A 17,040-nucleotide genomic window follows, 5' to 3' on the forward strand; every position below is an offset into this window, starting at 1 on the left:
AATTCTACCTCTGCTTGCTAATTGTTCCCTGGGTATCGCCCCTTTAGAGTCCCACAGGCACCTAAAACAGATGTAACAGGGATAATAAACAGTGCAGTGCCTTTTTTTTTCAGGTCCTCCCTTTAGCTAGCATATACTTGGCATATTTTGGATGCTTTGTTTTATAAACAAAAACATCTAAGATGTGTAATGATTCCTTAAGGGGCGTCAAGTAGACAGAAAAGGGTAGTGGATAAGGACAATACTAACAAAATGCCTACATAGCCTTCCTTTCTTAACTCTCTGCCTTCCTTTTCCTCAGAGTTCCTTTGCAAGCCTGCCTCTGTATCCTTCTTGCCCTTTTAAATGTACACATAAATGATACCCCTTTAGTGGCAGAAACAGGAACTTCTTCCAGTGCTGATCAATCACAGCAAAAACGTCTTGTGCATGTAAACAAATGGTTACTGCTGCAGTTATTGCAATACATGGCTTAACCGCTGGTGGGTGCTGTTTTGCACTCCTAGTAAATACATAATTTACTTCTGACTTAGTATCACAACGTCTGTGGTACCTTAATCTTCTTTTTAGTATTTTGGGGAAAAGAAAACTAAAATAGGCTTCCTTTCTACAAGAATTTATTTTTTGAGAAGTTGAGACAAGGATACTTAGTGCTTATTTAAAAGTTTTAATTTTTTAAATTATTTTTTTCTCCTTCTTCCACCTCTCCCCCCACTCTGGTTCAAGTCGTTGTTTCTCAGTCTAGTTGTGTAGGACACAGCTCCCTGGCCCATGCTGATGTTATGAGCCTTGTGCTCCCCTGGCTGAGGCGGTCAGTCACAGGTCAGCAGCTCACGGCAGCCCACCACTCACGCTGGCTGCTGCCGCTCCTGGTAGCCCAAGGCAGCCAACGGCCCAGCTCCAGGGAGAGCTGTTGTTCACAGCCTTAGCTGTAGAGGGCGCAGCTCACTGGCCCATGTGGGAATCCAACTGGCGACCTGGTGTTAGGAGCACGGCGCTCCAACCACCTGAGCCACTGGGCCGGCCCTATATTAAAATTTTAATGTCTGTATAGTAAAGATCTACTCCAGCTTTCGGAATTACAGTTTTGTAACCTAAAATTCTCTTTTCTAGTCTAACACTTAATTGCTGTAGCCAGTCTAGAAATATTAGTTGAATGATTAGAATGATCATATAGATCCTTGAAAGCCTTACTGCTTTAAAAAAAACAAAGCAAACAAAAATTGTTGTTTTAAAGGAAAGAATATAACCACATTAAAAAACAAGAGGAAAAGTCTACTGTTAATCTCACTCACTTGCTGATAGAATTTATATACATATATAATTTAGGTAGATAGAATTTATATTAGATAGATAATTTAGATATATATAATTGAGATAGAATTTATATATATATATATAGCTGTTTTCAAATTTGTGTTTATGTGGTTAAAATTATGTGTCCTGATTTTTTCCACTCAATGTCATTTTATGACTATTACTTTAAATGGCTGCATAATAATCCATTAGTTACATGGCCCTGTTGTATGCCCAGTGTTTTTGAAGAAGAGTGGATGGATGGTACATTATTTCTACAAAATATGACTCTTAAAAAATAGTTATTCTAATAAAATTGCTGTTACATATATTTTAATAAGTAGGAGAACAATAGCCTTCTTATTGTAAGGTCGGTGCCTTTTTGTTTTCAGTCATATAAACCTGAAACTTGAGGAAGTTGGTTGTCAGTTGAGAGTAATATACCATATGTCAACTATGTATTTTAGAGAAGTTATCAACAGAAGTTAGTTGTTTATTTAGAAAATTATTAACATAAATCTTAATGTTAAATTGTGTTCTTTTACAGATTATGGAGCTTTGTGGTGCAACAAGACTTGGTTATTTTGGAAGAAGTCAGTTCTATATTGCTTTGAAACTTGTAGCTGTTGCCCAATCTGGTTTCCCTTTAAGAGTAGAAAGTATTAATACAGGTAAATATGGGATACATTAGTAAGTGAAATTAAAATAGACTTGTAATCACAAGTGAAGTAAAGTGAGTAGAACTGTTGAGTCTTTCTGATATTACAGTAACATTTGTGACCTTGAGAAAAGTGTCATAACTTTATTCTCTCCATGCTTTTTTTATTTGTGAATATTAGAAAATTATCTATCTAAAATGTTATGACAGATATGTGCTTTATACATATTTGATGATATAAAAACTGTTAAAATGCTGACTTTTTTGGAATAAATTCACTAAGAACTGCTTCAAATTTAGGTGAATAATTTTTTCAAAGTAGATGATGAATTGCAGTGACCATCTTTATATATGCTTTCTTCATACTCTTTTCTACTAAGTATGAAGCCACATTATACTTTATGTTTTGTTTGGGAAGGCTATGAAAAGCGCCATATAAAATTAGAAAGTATTAGTTAACTAAAACTTTCTGATTGATAGAGACAATATTAAAATATTGACTAAAACCTAGTTACAGACATCGGACTGCCTTATAAGTGTTACCTAGAATAATTAGTTTTTGTATTATTTGGAGGCTTTTTGATGTTGAAGTAGATGGAAATGCTGTAAGGTAGGCACTTAAATGCAGAGAGTTCAGTGGTTTTCATAAGGAAAAGAGGAAAGAGAAAACTTGAAGGTTTTTTTGTAATGCTAGAATTTTTATACAGTAGTTTTAAGTACCAGCTCACTTTATTTGTCAGCTGGAGGTTTTCATTGTAGACCTCTGGTTTGCCACATATTATTCATCAAGAGTTGAAAGTTAATATTATTTTCAGATAGTTTTGAATTCTTCCACACAAATACTGAATAAGCTTAATATTTTCTTTCCTTAGTGTGGAGATTGTAAGGAGAGATGTAGGTAATCATAGTGGAGGGAAGTATACTTTCTTCTAAAAATGATTCTGCTGCTGTATTCTATCTAATAGAATTCTATCTAGAACAGAATTCTATTCTGTTACTGTATTTAGTAACTTATGAGTTACTGCCAAGTTCAGTCTTTTATTTTTCTTCTCTATTTAAAATTGAATAGATACTATCTGCCTATAGGAGTTAAATAAGCCAGACTAAAGTGGATAGATTGAACATCTTGTACTGTGTTCTTGGTAGGTGAACAGTAAGCTATTTTTGGAATTTCTGCCATGCAAGTGTCTACATTAATCTAATCTCAAACTTATTGATATATTCTGTGCTTTACTTCGGACTCTGATATCTTACTTGAGAGAATCTAAACAGAAACAGCCTAGGCTTTGGGGTCACACTGACCTGGGTTTAGAACCTGTCAGTTACTAAACTGAGGCATCTCGGTGCCTCACTTTCCTTATCTGTGAAATAGGGATTTTGCAGAGTTGAAGTGGTCATGAGATGAGATAAATGTAAAGTACAAGCATAGGACCAAGTCATGCAATAGACATTTACTACAGCTATTGTTAAAACTCCTTAGAAAGACAATTTGGTGTTACTACTTCTTTCTAGGTTAGAGTTTCCCGTAATAATCTAAAGGAGATGATGGTCTAAATTTTGTAGTGATAGACATTTTGTGTCTGTTTATCAGTTTTTGCAAAAACTCTTTCTAGTATCTAATTCATCTCTTATTTCAGTTATTAATGTGTGTGTCCTTTTTTATTTTGAAGTAATCATTATTTTTTTTGGTTAACAGTAAAGGATCTTCCTCTGCCAAGATTCGTCGCTTCAAAGAATGAACAGGAATCTCGTCATGCAGCCTCATATTCTTCAGATTCTGAAAATCCAGGGTCTTATTCTGGTGTGATTCCCCCACCACCTGGCAGGGGACAAGTGAAGAAAGGATCCACAAGCCATGACACTGTCCAGCCGCGTACATCTGCAGATCAGCAGGTAGAGTCTAGTGCACGTCAGTGTTACCAGTTGATGTCCTGTGTAGATGCTTACACAAAAACATGTACTGAGTGCCTTAATAATGAAAATGTTGCCTTAAAATTTAAAAATAAAAATAAAAATATTCTTCCTAGGAACCTGCATCTCCAGTAGTTTCACCACAGCAGTCCCCACCAACTTCTCCACACACATGGAGGAAGCACAACCGTCATCCCAGTGGAGGAAATAGTGAGAGGCCTCTTACGGGACCAGGGCCGTTTTGGTCTCCCTTTGGTGAAGCACAGTCAGGTAATTAGAAGTTCTTTAGAAGTAACATTCATTTATTAAAGGTTATGAATTGAAGGACACTTGATAACATTACTTTAAGAGTTGCCTCCAAGACAATTTTTAGTTGAAAATTAAATAGAAGCAAAAACCAACTATGAAAATTTGTAAGTAGATACATCAGTTTGAACAGTGGTAATTGCATTTGCTTATATCTATGATGCTTAAACAAAAGTTTATAGATACCAGATTGTCTGAAGGTAAAACAAATATTTCTCAGAATATAGGTTATATATTAGTTTAGTATTGACAAGGAAACCACAATAACAACTTAAAGATTTCAATGAGATATAATTTTAAACTGACAAAGTATTCCATTGTGGAAATTAACATTTCTTCAAAGTTAGAGGTTGAAAGAAACTTTTATAATATGTGTGTAGTGAATTGTTACAATAATAGTAACTTAATTTTCTTCAGAAGTGAGTCAGCATGTTTACCGGTCACATTCTGCTTTTAGGTTCTTCTGCCGGTGATGCAGTGTGGTCAGGACATTCTCCACCTCCACCTCAAGAAAACTGGGTCAGTTTTGCAGATACTCCACCAACCAGTACTCTTTTAACCATGCATCCTGCTTCTGTCCAGGTGTGACATTTTATTGGTATTGCATTTTTATTTGCTTCATTCAGAATATTGCTGCAATCATTGTTTTCATATTTTGCTGTTGCACATTTTATAAATGCAAGTTCATTCTTTTATATGTATATTTTTTTAAAAACCCTATGCCTTTTCTTCAAGTCTGTTATCATTGGAATGTTTCACTAAAAGTTTTGGCTGATTTTCTTTCTGATTCCTTAGTGAACTTTTGAAAGGCTTCGGCATCTAGGAATATATTTGCTTGGCTTTCTTAGCACGTTTTCATAACTTTCTGTTGCTTGCATATTGCTGTCATTCTACACGTTTAAATAATCATTGTCCAAAAACATTCAGTAACCTGGCTATAAATACGCAGTGTGCTGATGAGTTTGTGAAGACTTCTTATATTTTAAATATCCACAAAAAGTAAGTTTTACTTTCAAAGATAAGTAACCTAGCAATCTTGGTCCATATAATCATATAGATAGATATTGTACTGAGGAAAAAATGTTTCATTACAGGATCAGACAACAGTACGAACTGTAGCATCAGCTACAACTGCCAATGAAATTCGTAGGCAATCCAGCAGTTATGATGATCCCTGGAAAATAACAGACGAACAAAGACAGTATTATGTAAATCAGTTTAAAACCATTCAGCCTGATCTAAACGGATTGATTCCAGGTGAGTTGTTAAAAACCAATTCTTCTAAATGGACAGTTCAAAGTCTCAATTTCATAATCTCAAAAGACATGGTTTTATTTGGTCAAATTATAAAAGATAATGCTCAAATTGTTTGTCTAAAAAGAATTTATAATCAGTGGAGATTATGTCATATACATGTCGTACACACTTGTTAAGGTGACCTTTTTTTCAGTGAAAAAAGTCTTAAGACTCTTACCACATTTTATTCTTGGATCTGTACATTCAAAATGACATTAAACAACACTGTTTTAATATTTCAGGATCTGCAGCTAAAGAGTTTTTTACAAAATCAAAGCTTCCTATTCTTGAACTTTCTCATATTTGGTAAGTGTGGCATGTTATTAATTGGTAATGTACGTTGTTTAAAAGGAGTTTTCAGCGGGTAGATATTTAAACCTTAAAAAGCAAACTATTAAAGTAACTTTTTCAGGAATGTTGTTAAAGAACCCAGTATTGCCTTAAAATAGTCAGCTTCAGAGAGGGAGACCTCACTCTCTAGAAAGGAATTAAGTGATACTGATAGAGTAGTTCTTTAAAAAGTGCTAAAATTCTTCAAGCTGTATCAGCTGTTTCTTTTGCTCATAGGTGGTTATGTTTATCTCATTTGGTTTTAAACAAGTTTAGTACATCCGGTAGGAACCATGAGCTTACGAACAATGCTAACCCCCCATTTAGGTACAGACTAAGCCTCGTGATAGTTGCTATGCAGTTGGAACTAGACATTAAAATACGAATTACAGTCACCAATTACTTTTCAAAAACAATTATCAGATAAACAATATAAACATAAACATAAGTTTTATATAAACAGATTTCTCTATCCTAAATTTTGTTGATAGGGTGTTTAGTAGTATGGAGTGCTATAGTAGGAGAGGGGTGGATAATGCATAAAATTGAACAATGAAGAACTTGCAGTATATGCATGCTATTTATATTTTAAGGCGATAAATACAAAATGCATCTAGGAAATGGACGGATGGCAGGGTGGGGCTGTTGTCCTTTTGTATCAAGTCTTGTAATTCTATTGGCTGTTTTAAAGTACATACATGTAGACCTATAATAGCAATAAAAAGTTTTAAAAAATTTCAGTGACTTATTAAATAAAACTTACTTTAACTAAATTTTGTTACTAAAAATACATTGGTGATCTTATTTTGGGGGGCTCTTTTTCAGCATTGTATTATGAAAAACTTCAAGCATATAGAAAAGTTTAAAGAATTGTGCCTTGAACCACCCAAATACCCACCGCCTAGATTCAACAGTTAACAGTTTTGCCATATTTGCTTTGTTACACATCTTCCCATCTGTGGGTTTTTAAAAAATTATTGATGATTTGCACTTTTTCTGAGAGAGAATTTCTCTTCTTTTTGAGACATAAAGGGATCCAAAGCAAAATATGGTTATATTCATAACAAGTTTTTCTTCTAGGGAACTCTCAGACTTTGATAAAGATGGAGCATTGACACTGGATGAGTTTTGTGCTGCTTTTCATCTGGTAGTTGCTAGGAAGAATGGTTATGACTTACCAGAAAAACTCCCTGAAAGTTTAATGCCCAAACTGATTGATTTGGAAGATTCAACAGGTAAGAGCAGGGGCTCGAAGAGACCTGAATGCATGCCTTGATAAATAACACTTAGTTCTTAAAGCAAAGTCAAGATAGGTGTTATAATTTAGCTTAAAAACATAGACATTTCAAGATCACATAGATTTGCCATCAAAATAAGATGTGCAGGCTGAACTTGGATTAATGGCTTGTTTTATTTAGTCAACTTTAAACAGAGAGAAAGAATACTCGTATATGCCACTATTTTACTTTACACTGTGACTTGCTGAGATTTGAAGAGCATTTCATGGTGTCTTGTTATTTTGCCATCCTTTAATCGCATTTTATATTGTCTGACGTGAGTAAATAGCCTGTCTTCATTATCAGCATTTTTCCTTTTAATGCATCTTAATTTGTTGAAGGGAAATGCCTGGTTTATCATTAGATCTTTGTAGTCCATGAGCATTTTCCTTTAAAAAGCCAATTTCTTCAGACTCGAAAGAAATCGGAAATTTTGTGTTTGGTGTAGATAATGCTGTATTGTTACCATGTTTATAAGACTGCTTCTGTAAGAGCTTGTATTACCTGGTAGTTTTATTTTAAAGGAAACAAGAATATAAGGAGTAAAAAACCAGTATGTTTTTCTTAAATTCTGAATGAATAAAATCTAATGTTAAATTAATGAGCCTAATTAAAACTAAATTATTGTCTTTGGTTTTTCTGTCTAAATTCTCTCTTGGATATTGTGATGGAAGGAATTTCATACTTTTAAAGAGAAGTTAAAACAGAATTTGACCCTTAAAAATCGCATTCATTTATTAGGCAATATCTATTTAACCCCGAAATGCATATGATCTGACTTTATTGCCTAAATTATTTGGTTGATGCAAAAGTAATTGTGGTTTAAAAGGTTAAAAAGTTGCAAAAACCACAGTTACTTTTGCACCAACCTACTACACAGGTATCGTATGCATATGATTATCATTACATATTATTACAAAGATAACAGTCTCCTTGGAGTCAAGAATCTGAGTGTGCTTCTAGTTTTGCTAATTACTCCTGTGACCCTGGGCAAGTTCTAAGCATTTATTCTAATTTTTTCTTTGTTTCTCCGCCTGAAATGTGGATTCACTGCCATTTATGTTTCAGGACCTTTTATCAACCAATACATTGATTTAAAAATTTAACATTGGTTATAGTTTTTTTGAAACAGCCTATGAGAATCCTAGGATTTTCCTGACCACTTCAGGTAGTTATTAGGCATCAGTTAACCTCTAACTTGAGCTGAAAGCTAAATATTTTTGCTAGGTAGTTTTGCTTTCAAAGTACTTTGATTTACCTAATTAAGAAATAAATGAAAAGAACTTCTGTGTTTACTTTATTTGCTAGTAGCCAAAAGGGAAAAAGTTGTAGTAGCTACAGACTCGCTGTAACATTGATTTTAAAATTAGACTTTTTATCTAGAGTTTTTCTATGCCTTTAATCCTTTGAAAACTGATAGCATAGTAATACAAGAAAATATTTTAAGTCAAGCTTATTTTGTTCTATGTCATTTTCTAGAGACTTGTCTGATTCTGTTACGTGTTGCATTCAGATTGGTGAATCTGGCTTTTGCATGTAGTCTTTTTTTTCTTTTATTTAATTTAAATAAAATCTGGTTCTTTGTAAACTTGATCTACTGCCTGAATTTTAAGGCTGATGATTCAAGTAGAAGTTCTTTTCTGGGAATTTGTCTTTTTACACTTGTTAGATCTGTTTAGCAAAGAGTCAACTCTGATTGTTTGTCTGCACATATCTGTACACTATTGCTCTAACTATAATTTTAAAGGTGTCAAAGACTCAGATATAATCTATATGATTTTCTTACGAAATTTATTGTAAACATTTGACTACGTGATAATTAGATTTCAAATCTGCTTTGCCTACTTACAAATGATAAATTTGGACTTTTGTTAATTTTGGGGTGGGAGAACTGATTGATGTTTTTTCTCCCAGCTAACATAATCCTGAGATTCATATCACACACAAAGTCCTTTGAATATAGAAATTATCATGTGACACTGGATCAGTCAGTATCTTTAAAAAATCCTTTTAAATAGCTGTGTTTTTAGAAGTTCACAGTTGAAAGGAAACACCCAGTTTCTTTTGGCTGACCTGAAAATTTATAATAAATATCCCCCCTATGGAGCCTTTCTGATTTACAAAGGTAGTATCTGTCTGCCCTGGTCTCTCATAGCATCTCCTGTGCGCCGCTCATTGTGGTACCCATCACACTGAATCCTATTTGTTTTCCTCTTTCTACCACTACACTTTGAAATGTGTCATGTTCATTGTCATGTCCTCAGGCTCTAGTACTTTGCCAGGCATGAACTAAGTTGTTCAGTAAATAATTACTGAGTGAATTAATGCTAAATGTGTGCCATATTTAAAGTAGGCTATTTTTCTTGACATATTTCTTTCTTTTTTTTTTAATTAAAGTTTATTGGGGTGACAATTGTTAGTAAAGTTACATAGATTTCAGGTGTACAATTCTGTAATACATTATCTGTATCTCACATTGTGTGTTCACCACCCAGAGTCAGTTCTTCCATCGCCATGTATTTGAACCCGTTTACCCTCATTTATCACCCTCATCCCCCCCTTACCCTCTGGTAACCACTAAACTACTGTCTGTGTCTATGAGTTTTTGTTTCTTCATTTGTTTGTCTTGTTCTTTTGTTGTTTTCAGTTTTATATACCACATATCAATGAAATCATGTGTTTCTCTACTTTTTCTGTCTGACTTATTTCGCTTAGCATTATGATCTCAGGATCTATACGTGTTGTTAAAAATGGTACTATTTCATCTTTTCTTGTGGCAGAATAGTATTCCACTGTGTATGTATACCACATCTTCTTTATTCCTGACATATTTCTATTTTTGAAAATAGAGTCTTTTGTTATGTTCGTTACTTTGGGACCTACTAAAATATTAACTCCACAAGAATTCTGTATTTACAATTTAAATAACTTATAGAAAAATAGATAGTAAATAGTGGTGACTTGAGTTATAGTTGCTTTGAGTAGCAAGCTAGGCTTTCTGTAGGCACGCAAACATAGGTGGGGTAGACACGGATTTTGTCCAAAATCATTTGAACAGGTTTATGGGATTAAATAGCAGATAAAAGAGAATAGCTAAGATCATACATCGAAGTACTTATGTGGATCTGAATTAATATACTTAATATTTAACATCAGCACTCAATTTGGCAGCTCAAGTAATTAAAAAGGGAAACTTGGTTTTTGTTGTCTTAGAAAAATCCACCTGTGGAAATAGCTTTTTGAAGCTGAATTCAAGAAAGAACGTTCATCTTCTAAGATTGGTTATCTTCTTTAAAATCAAAAAAGATTAAGGTGACCTGCTAGTAAAGAAAAAAACATGTTGAGATGCTCTGCATTTTAACCTCAGACTCCAAAGAATCTTCTTTGTAGCAGTTGCAATTTTACAGAAGTTGTCTTTTATGCAATTATTTGGAAATCATCTCTCTCTTAGACTAGAGGCTCCAGGGCGGGCAGTAAATGGATCAGTCTTCTTCTACTTTAGATCTCAGCACCTAGCAGGGTGCAAATTGAGTACATAAGTAGACATTTTTTTTTTTTTTTACATTTTACATTTTTTTAATGGCTCAATGGCTGAACCATTTATTTTTCAAACTGTTCTGTCTTCACACCACATTGCTCACATGAGCATCTCAATAACATGTGGTTGAGATGCTCATAGAGGGAAAGAAATGTGCTCCCCATTCTGTCTCCTCCTCCATAACCACTGCTTTCACAGTAAATTTGAGCAAGTTTTCATTATTGTTGATAAGGTGCATAACATAGATCCCTAAATTCCTAGAAGTACTTCTAACATGAATGTTTTTAAAAAGGAGAGATTTTTTATGAATAGTTTACTAAAAATTTGTAGTTGAGACTAGCTCACTGTTAAGAGTTTCTCTGTACTCATCCAGAAAATTTTAACATATAAAAGTTTACACAAGTAACACATGCAGATACGTTTTTACACAAGTACGTTCACACTATACATCCTTGATTATTTTTCTTATAATGTTGGACATCTTTGTACTTTGTCATATAGAGTTGTTATTATATTCTTTATCACACAGGGTAGTCCATAATATGAATGAACCTTAATTTAACAAGTCTCTTACTGATGGCTCCTGAGATTGTTTCTTGATTTTACATTTAAATTAGTGCTGTGGTGAACAGGCTTCTACGTTGACCTTTTGTTTTGTACAAAGAACCCAGAATCTTTGTTTTTGAAAATTCACTAAGTGCCCTTAGTTGCAAAGGAAAAATTATAAAAATATGCACTAATGATTAACTTACCAATAAAGGAATTGCTTCTGTCTGCATATGCATTGATTATCCCTGTCTATTAAGTATGAATGAAAAAGGTACCATTTCTAGTTTTCCTTGAAATTTATTGAAACCTGTTTATTCATTTTAAATATTTTTTCTTGTAAGAATAACTTTGGCATTTCAAATAAGTAAAGAAATGCAATTATTTCTGCTTTGATGAAGCTATTAAATGAGACTGGAATATTGAATATTTATGATTGAAGAACTCTTCCTACATGCTTTGCTACTTGAAAATGAAATAAATTTTAAACCATAAGACTTCAAGGAGTATACATATTTTTGTAAGGTTAATAATTGCTGGCAGTTATTTTTTGAAATAATTTTTTAGTATACTGAGTATAATACTAAGGTATTAAGAGAAGTTTAGTGTGGTAGGTTTTTTTTAAAAGGTTTTATCAAAAATATAGCTAACATGCAATATTACTAGGTTGGTGCAAAAGTGTAATTGCAGTTTAAAAGGTTAAAAATAATTGCAAAAATCGCAGTTACTTTTGTACCAACCTAATAGTTTCAGGTATACACAATAGTTATTCAACATTCATATACCTAAAGAAGTAATCGCCATGGTAAGTCCACCAACCATCTGACACTGTACGATGCTATCACAATATTATTAACTATATTCCCTATACTATACATTATGTCCTCATGACTTATTTGCTTTATACCTGGAGATTTGACGTCTTACTCCCCTTCACCTTCCCCACACCATTTTTAATGTTTCAATTATTAATGACATTCACTATTACATTAATTTCAGATATACAACATAGTGGTTAGGCATTTATATAATTTAAGAAGTGATCCCCCTTCTAGTACTCACTTGCACTATACATAGTTATTCCATATTATTGACTATATTTCCTATGCTGTATTTTGCGTCCTGATGACTGTTTTGTAACTACTAATTTGTACTTCTTAATCCCTTCACCTTTTTCACCCTGCCCCCTAATGCCCTCCCACAAATCTATCACCCTACAAATCTAGTGCCCATCTGACACCATATATAGTTATAACAATATTATTGACTATATTCCTTATGTTATACCCTATATTCCCATAACTACTTTGTAACAACCAATTTGTACTTCTTAATCTCTTCCTCTTTTTCTACCCACACCTCAAACCCCCCTCCCATTTGGCAACTATCAAAATGTTTTCTGTATCTATGAGTTGTTTCTGTTTTGTTTGTTAATTTTGTTCTTTAGATTCCACATATAAGCAAAATCACATTGCATCTGTCTTTCTCCGTCTGACTCTCCATTCAGCTCAATACCCTTCAGGTCTGTCCATGTTGCCGCAGATGCAAGAACCCATTCGCTTCCATGGCCGATCTACTGTACATGTGCACCACCACCTCTTTAGCCATTCATCCACGGATGGACACCCAGGCTGCCTCTACATCTTGGCCATTGTAAAGAATGCTAAAATAAACATATGGGTGCACACATCCCTTCATAGTAGCATTTTGGGTTTCTTCAGATAATACCCAGAAGTGGCATTACTGGGTTCTTCTTTGTCTCTTGTTATAGCCTTTGTTTTAAAGTCTATTTTGTCTGGTGTAAGTATTTCTACTCCAGCTTTAAAAATTTTTTTTGTTTCCATTTTCATGAAGTATCTTTTTCCATTCCTTTCAGTGTGTGTGTGTCTTTCCATCTAAAATGAGTCTCTTGTTGGTAGCATATCTAAGTGTTTTGTTTTCTTAGCCATTCAGCCCTCCTATGTCTTTTTTGTTTTTTAAAAGATTTTATTAGGGAAGGGGAACAGGACTTTATTGGGGAACAGTGTGTACTTCCAGGCCTTTTTTCCAAGTCAAGTTGTTGTCCTTTCAGTCTTAGTTGTGGAGGGCGCAGCTCAGCTCCAGGTCCAGTTGCCATTTTCTAGTTGCAGGGGGCTCAGCCCACCTTGTGGTTGAGAGGATGTGCTCCAACCAACTGAGCCATCTGGGAGCTCAGCGGCAACTCAGCTCAAGGTGCCCTGTTCAATTTTAGTTGCAGGGGGTACTGCCCACCATCCCTTGCGGGACTCGAGGAATTGAACTGGCAACCTTGTGGTTGAGAGCCCACTGGCCCATGTGGGAATCGAACCAGCAGCCTTTGGAGTTAGGAGCAGGGAGCTCTAACCGCCTGAGCCACCGGGCCGGCCCCCTCCTAAGTCTTTTGATTGGAACATTAAATCCGTTTACATTGGAAGTAATTGTTGATAGATATATAGCTATTGCCATTTTATTATCCATAATTTTGATCTTTTTTTTTTCCTCGTCTTAATAAGCAAGTCCATCTAACATTCCTTATAATATTGGTTTGGCGGCGATGACCTCCTTTAGCTTGTTCTTGTCTTGGGAGGCTCTTTATCTGTCCTTAGATTTTAAATGATAGTCTCTCTGGGTGGAGAGCCCTTGGTTTTAGGTACTTTTAATCACATTAAATATTTTGTCGCTTCTGGCCTACAAAGTTTCTGTTGAGAAATCAGCTGACAGTATTATGAGAGCTCCCTTATAAGTTACTAGTTGCCTTTCTCTTGCTGCTTTTAGGATTCTCTCTTTGTCTTTAACCTTTACCATTTTAATTATGTGTCTTGGTGTGGACCTATTTGTGTTCATCTTGTTTGGGACTCTGTGCTTCTTGGACTTGTATGTCTATTGCCTCTGTCAAGTTAGGAAAGTTTTCAGTCATTATTTCTTTAAATAGGTTCTCAATCCCTTGCTTTCTCTCTTCTTTTTCTGGTACCACTATGATGCAGATGTTGTGCTTGATGTTGTCCCTGAGGTCTCTTAAACTGTCCTCAGTTTTTTGGGTTCTTTTTTTTTTTTTTTTTTTTTTTGCTGTTCCATTTGGGTGTTCTTTGCTACCTTGTCTTCCAAATTGCTGATTTGATTTTCTAGTCTACTGGTGACTCCTTCTAGTGCATTTTTCATTTCAGTTACTGTATTCTTCACTTCTGTTTTTATTGTTTTGTTGTTTTTTTAATTTTTTTGGTTTCTATGCCCTATTTTATGCTTTCTTTCTCCATTGAAGTTCTCACTAAGTTCCTTGAGCATCCTTATAACCATTGTTTTGAACTCTGTCTCTGGTAAGTTTCTTGTTTCCATTTTATTGAGGTTTTCTTTCTGTAGTTTTCTCCTGTTCTTTGATTTGGGATGTATTTCTTTGTTTCCTCATTTTTGCTGTCTGTCTGTGTTTGTTTCTATGTATTAGGTAGATCTATGTCTCCCAGTCTTGCCGGGTGGCCTTATGTAGTAGGTGTCCTGTGGGGCCCTGGCACAGTCTCCCTGGTCACCTGCGCCAGGTGCTCCAGGAGTGTCCCTTGTGTGGGTTGTGTGTGCCCTCCTGTTATAGTTGAGCCTTGCTTGCTATTGGCATGTCAGTGGGTGGGACTGACCCTCAGGTTGATCGGTTATAGGGTTATGTCATGTCCACAGCTTATGGGCTCCTGTTTGGGGTGCTTACCCCACTGTACGGGATATGCCCCAGAGGGCTCTGGCGCCTGTTGAAATCGCCCTTTGTATGTGACCTTGTGGTACTCTGCTGTGGTCTTAAGCCAACCTCCAAGTATGCTGGTTCTAGGGCCTCTTGGGAGGGTCTCTGGTGCAGGCACAGGCCACCCACTGCTTGTGATTGGCCAGGGACTACCTCATAGGAGCTGCAAAGTGATTTATGGTTGTTCGCTGCCTGTGCTGTACCTGGAGGCACGAGGGAGAAGCCATGCTGTGAACTGAGGATGTCTGCCACCAGTACCAGGCTTGGGGTAGCTCTGCAAAAAGCCAGGACACCCCAAGGCCTGCTGCCACCTGCTGACTCTCTTAAGGTTTAGCTGCTGATAAAGCTTTGTGTGGTACGCAAGTTGGCTGAGGCAGTGTCTCAGGGAAGAGTTGGGAGTGGGAAAAGCTGTGCTCACCAGGTTAATGTACATCCAGTTTGGTGCCGGTGCTGAGCCTGGAGATACTCAGCAAAAGTCTCAGAGCACACTGAGACCATTCACCAACAACCTGGGGCCCAGGGACCACAGGAGTTTTCTAAGAAAGAGTATAGTGCAGGCAGGGCTGGCTGCTCTCGTAGAAAGTGCCTCCGGTGTTGGAGGAGTTGATTGGGCAGGGTCCCAGTGAATCACCAGGGTAGAGCAAGTGGAGCTCACCAGACCAATCAGATTCGGATTTGGCCTGTGGGGGAGGGCTCGACACAAGAAAGATGGCACCCTCCTGCTGGTTGCACGGGAGCAATCCCCCCTCACAGGGAAAAGGGCAGCTGTCCTCCAGCCCTCATTCGAAGCCACACACTTCAGTCTGCCCCTCCCACCCCCGTGTGCCTCTGATGCCCCCCGAGTCACCGTCTCTCTGCTGGGGCACAGGGTGAGTGCCTGGGAGGGAGGGAGTCTGCACGGGTCCTTTAAGAGGACATCTGGGTTTTCCCACAGCCTTCCATCCCACATCTGACAATCAGAATCCCCACTGGTTTTCAAGCCAGATATTGTGGGGGCTTCTCTTCTCATGACTAGTACTCCAGACAGGGGAGCCCTACATGGGGCTGGTGTCCGTCACTCCTCTGGGGGAAAGCTCTGCAGCCGAGATATACCTCCTGATTCTCAGTCTCTACACAGAGGTTTGGAGCCGGTCTGTTTTGCATCTCTGCCCCTCCTACCAGTCTCAGCGTCTGTTCTTCTTTATGTTCTTAGTTATAAAACTTCTGCTCTGCTAGACTTCAGATCTCCAGGTTGATTGTTTTATAATTTAGTTGTAATTTTAATGTGTTCGCGGAAAGAAGCAGGCACAGTGTTTATCTACTCAACCATCTTGGATCTCTCTAGAATGGTAGGTTTTAAACCTCGATAGTAACTGAAGCTCTTTTAAAAAGGTTGTTCAGCAGATACACTGCAATGAATCTGTGGTCTTTTTAGAGTCTTTGGAGGCTAGAAGGATGAAAATTACCTATAGACAGTGTTTTTATTTTCTAGTGCGATCCTGAACATATCGTTTGCACTCATTTAATTTGCACTCATTACTAACTTTTAAATGTAGACTGACAGTATGTCAGTATGATCACATAGGGTTGTGTCTTCCAGACACGCTTTTATACATGGAAATACTTTTTGAATAAAAGTCCTTTTGGGGTTGACTTTAAACAAATAATTTAGGCTCGTGCTCTTCTTTTTCAGCCCTGATGCTCTGATGATGTCAGGGGCAGAGCAGAACCCTCAGGAGGGAGGCAGGGTTGACACAGTGTTCCAGCAGGAGGCTAGGTTGGAACACTGCATCAGGTAAGAGTAAAACTACACCCCTGCCTCCGTGAGGATACAGACTTAAAGGCTAACTTTTGTGGGCGGGCATGAAGCTCTTTGTTGGAGTATTTATAGGAAGCCAAGTTGAAGGAGGTATGGTTCATTACAGACCTAGTGCTCGTGACTCTTAGTTTCTAGAACATGGGTAATTTGTTCTTTTTTGACTGTCATTTGTTGTTCTACATACGAAGTAGGAAAGAAGCAATGTGTAATTTTGCTAATTTATTCCAGAAATAATTTTTGAGTTTTCTAGGACAGTGGTTTTTCAAACTTTTTAGTCTTAGAACTCCTTTACATTCTTAAAAATTATTATGGACCCCAAAGAGCCTCTGTTTATGTATCTTAGATTGCTTAATAGTAGCCCTATTA

General features: G+C 36.4%; 1 protein-coding gene across 7 annotated transcripts in view; it reads left to right on the plus strand.

Moving 5' to 3' along the window:
• The window catches only part of REPS1 (RALBP1 associated Eps domain containing 1), a 79,778-nt gene that overhangs the window by 34,870 nt on the left and 27,868 nt on the right, over positions 1-17,040 (plus strand). For 5 of the 7 annotated variants that reach the window (XM_081045329.1, XM_081045325.1, XM_081045327.1 and 2 more), the window contains exons 2-8: positions 1,844-1,967; positions 3,651-3,847; positions 3,982-4,135; positions 4,629-4,753; positions 5,266-5,428; positions 5,710-5,773; positions 6,878-7,032. In XM_081045329.1, coding sequence (XP_080901455.1) covers positions 1,844-1,967; positions 3,651-3,847; positions 3,982-4,135; positions 4,629-4,753; positions 5,266-5,428; positions 5,710-5,773; positions 6,878-7,032 — 982 coding nt within the window. The remainder of the gene's footprint in view (positions 1-1,843; positions 1,968-3,650; positions 3,848-3,981; positions 4,136-4,628; positions 4,754-5,265; positions 5,429-5,709; positions 5,774-6,877; positions 7,033-17,040) is intronic. The other 2 variants (XM_081045328.1, XM_081045331.1) reach the window with 1 other exon arrangement.

The sequence above is a fragment of the Rhinolophus hipposideros genome (genome assembly GCF_964194185.1).
Source record: "Rhinolophus hipposideros genome assembly, chromosome: 3".
NCBI lineage: Eukaryota > Metazoa > Chordata > Mammalia > Chiroptera > Rhinolophidae > Rhinolophus > Rhinolophus hipposideros.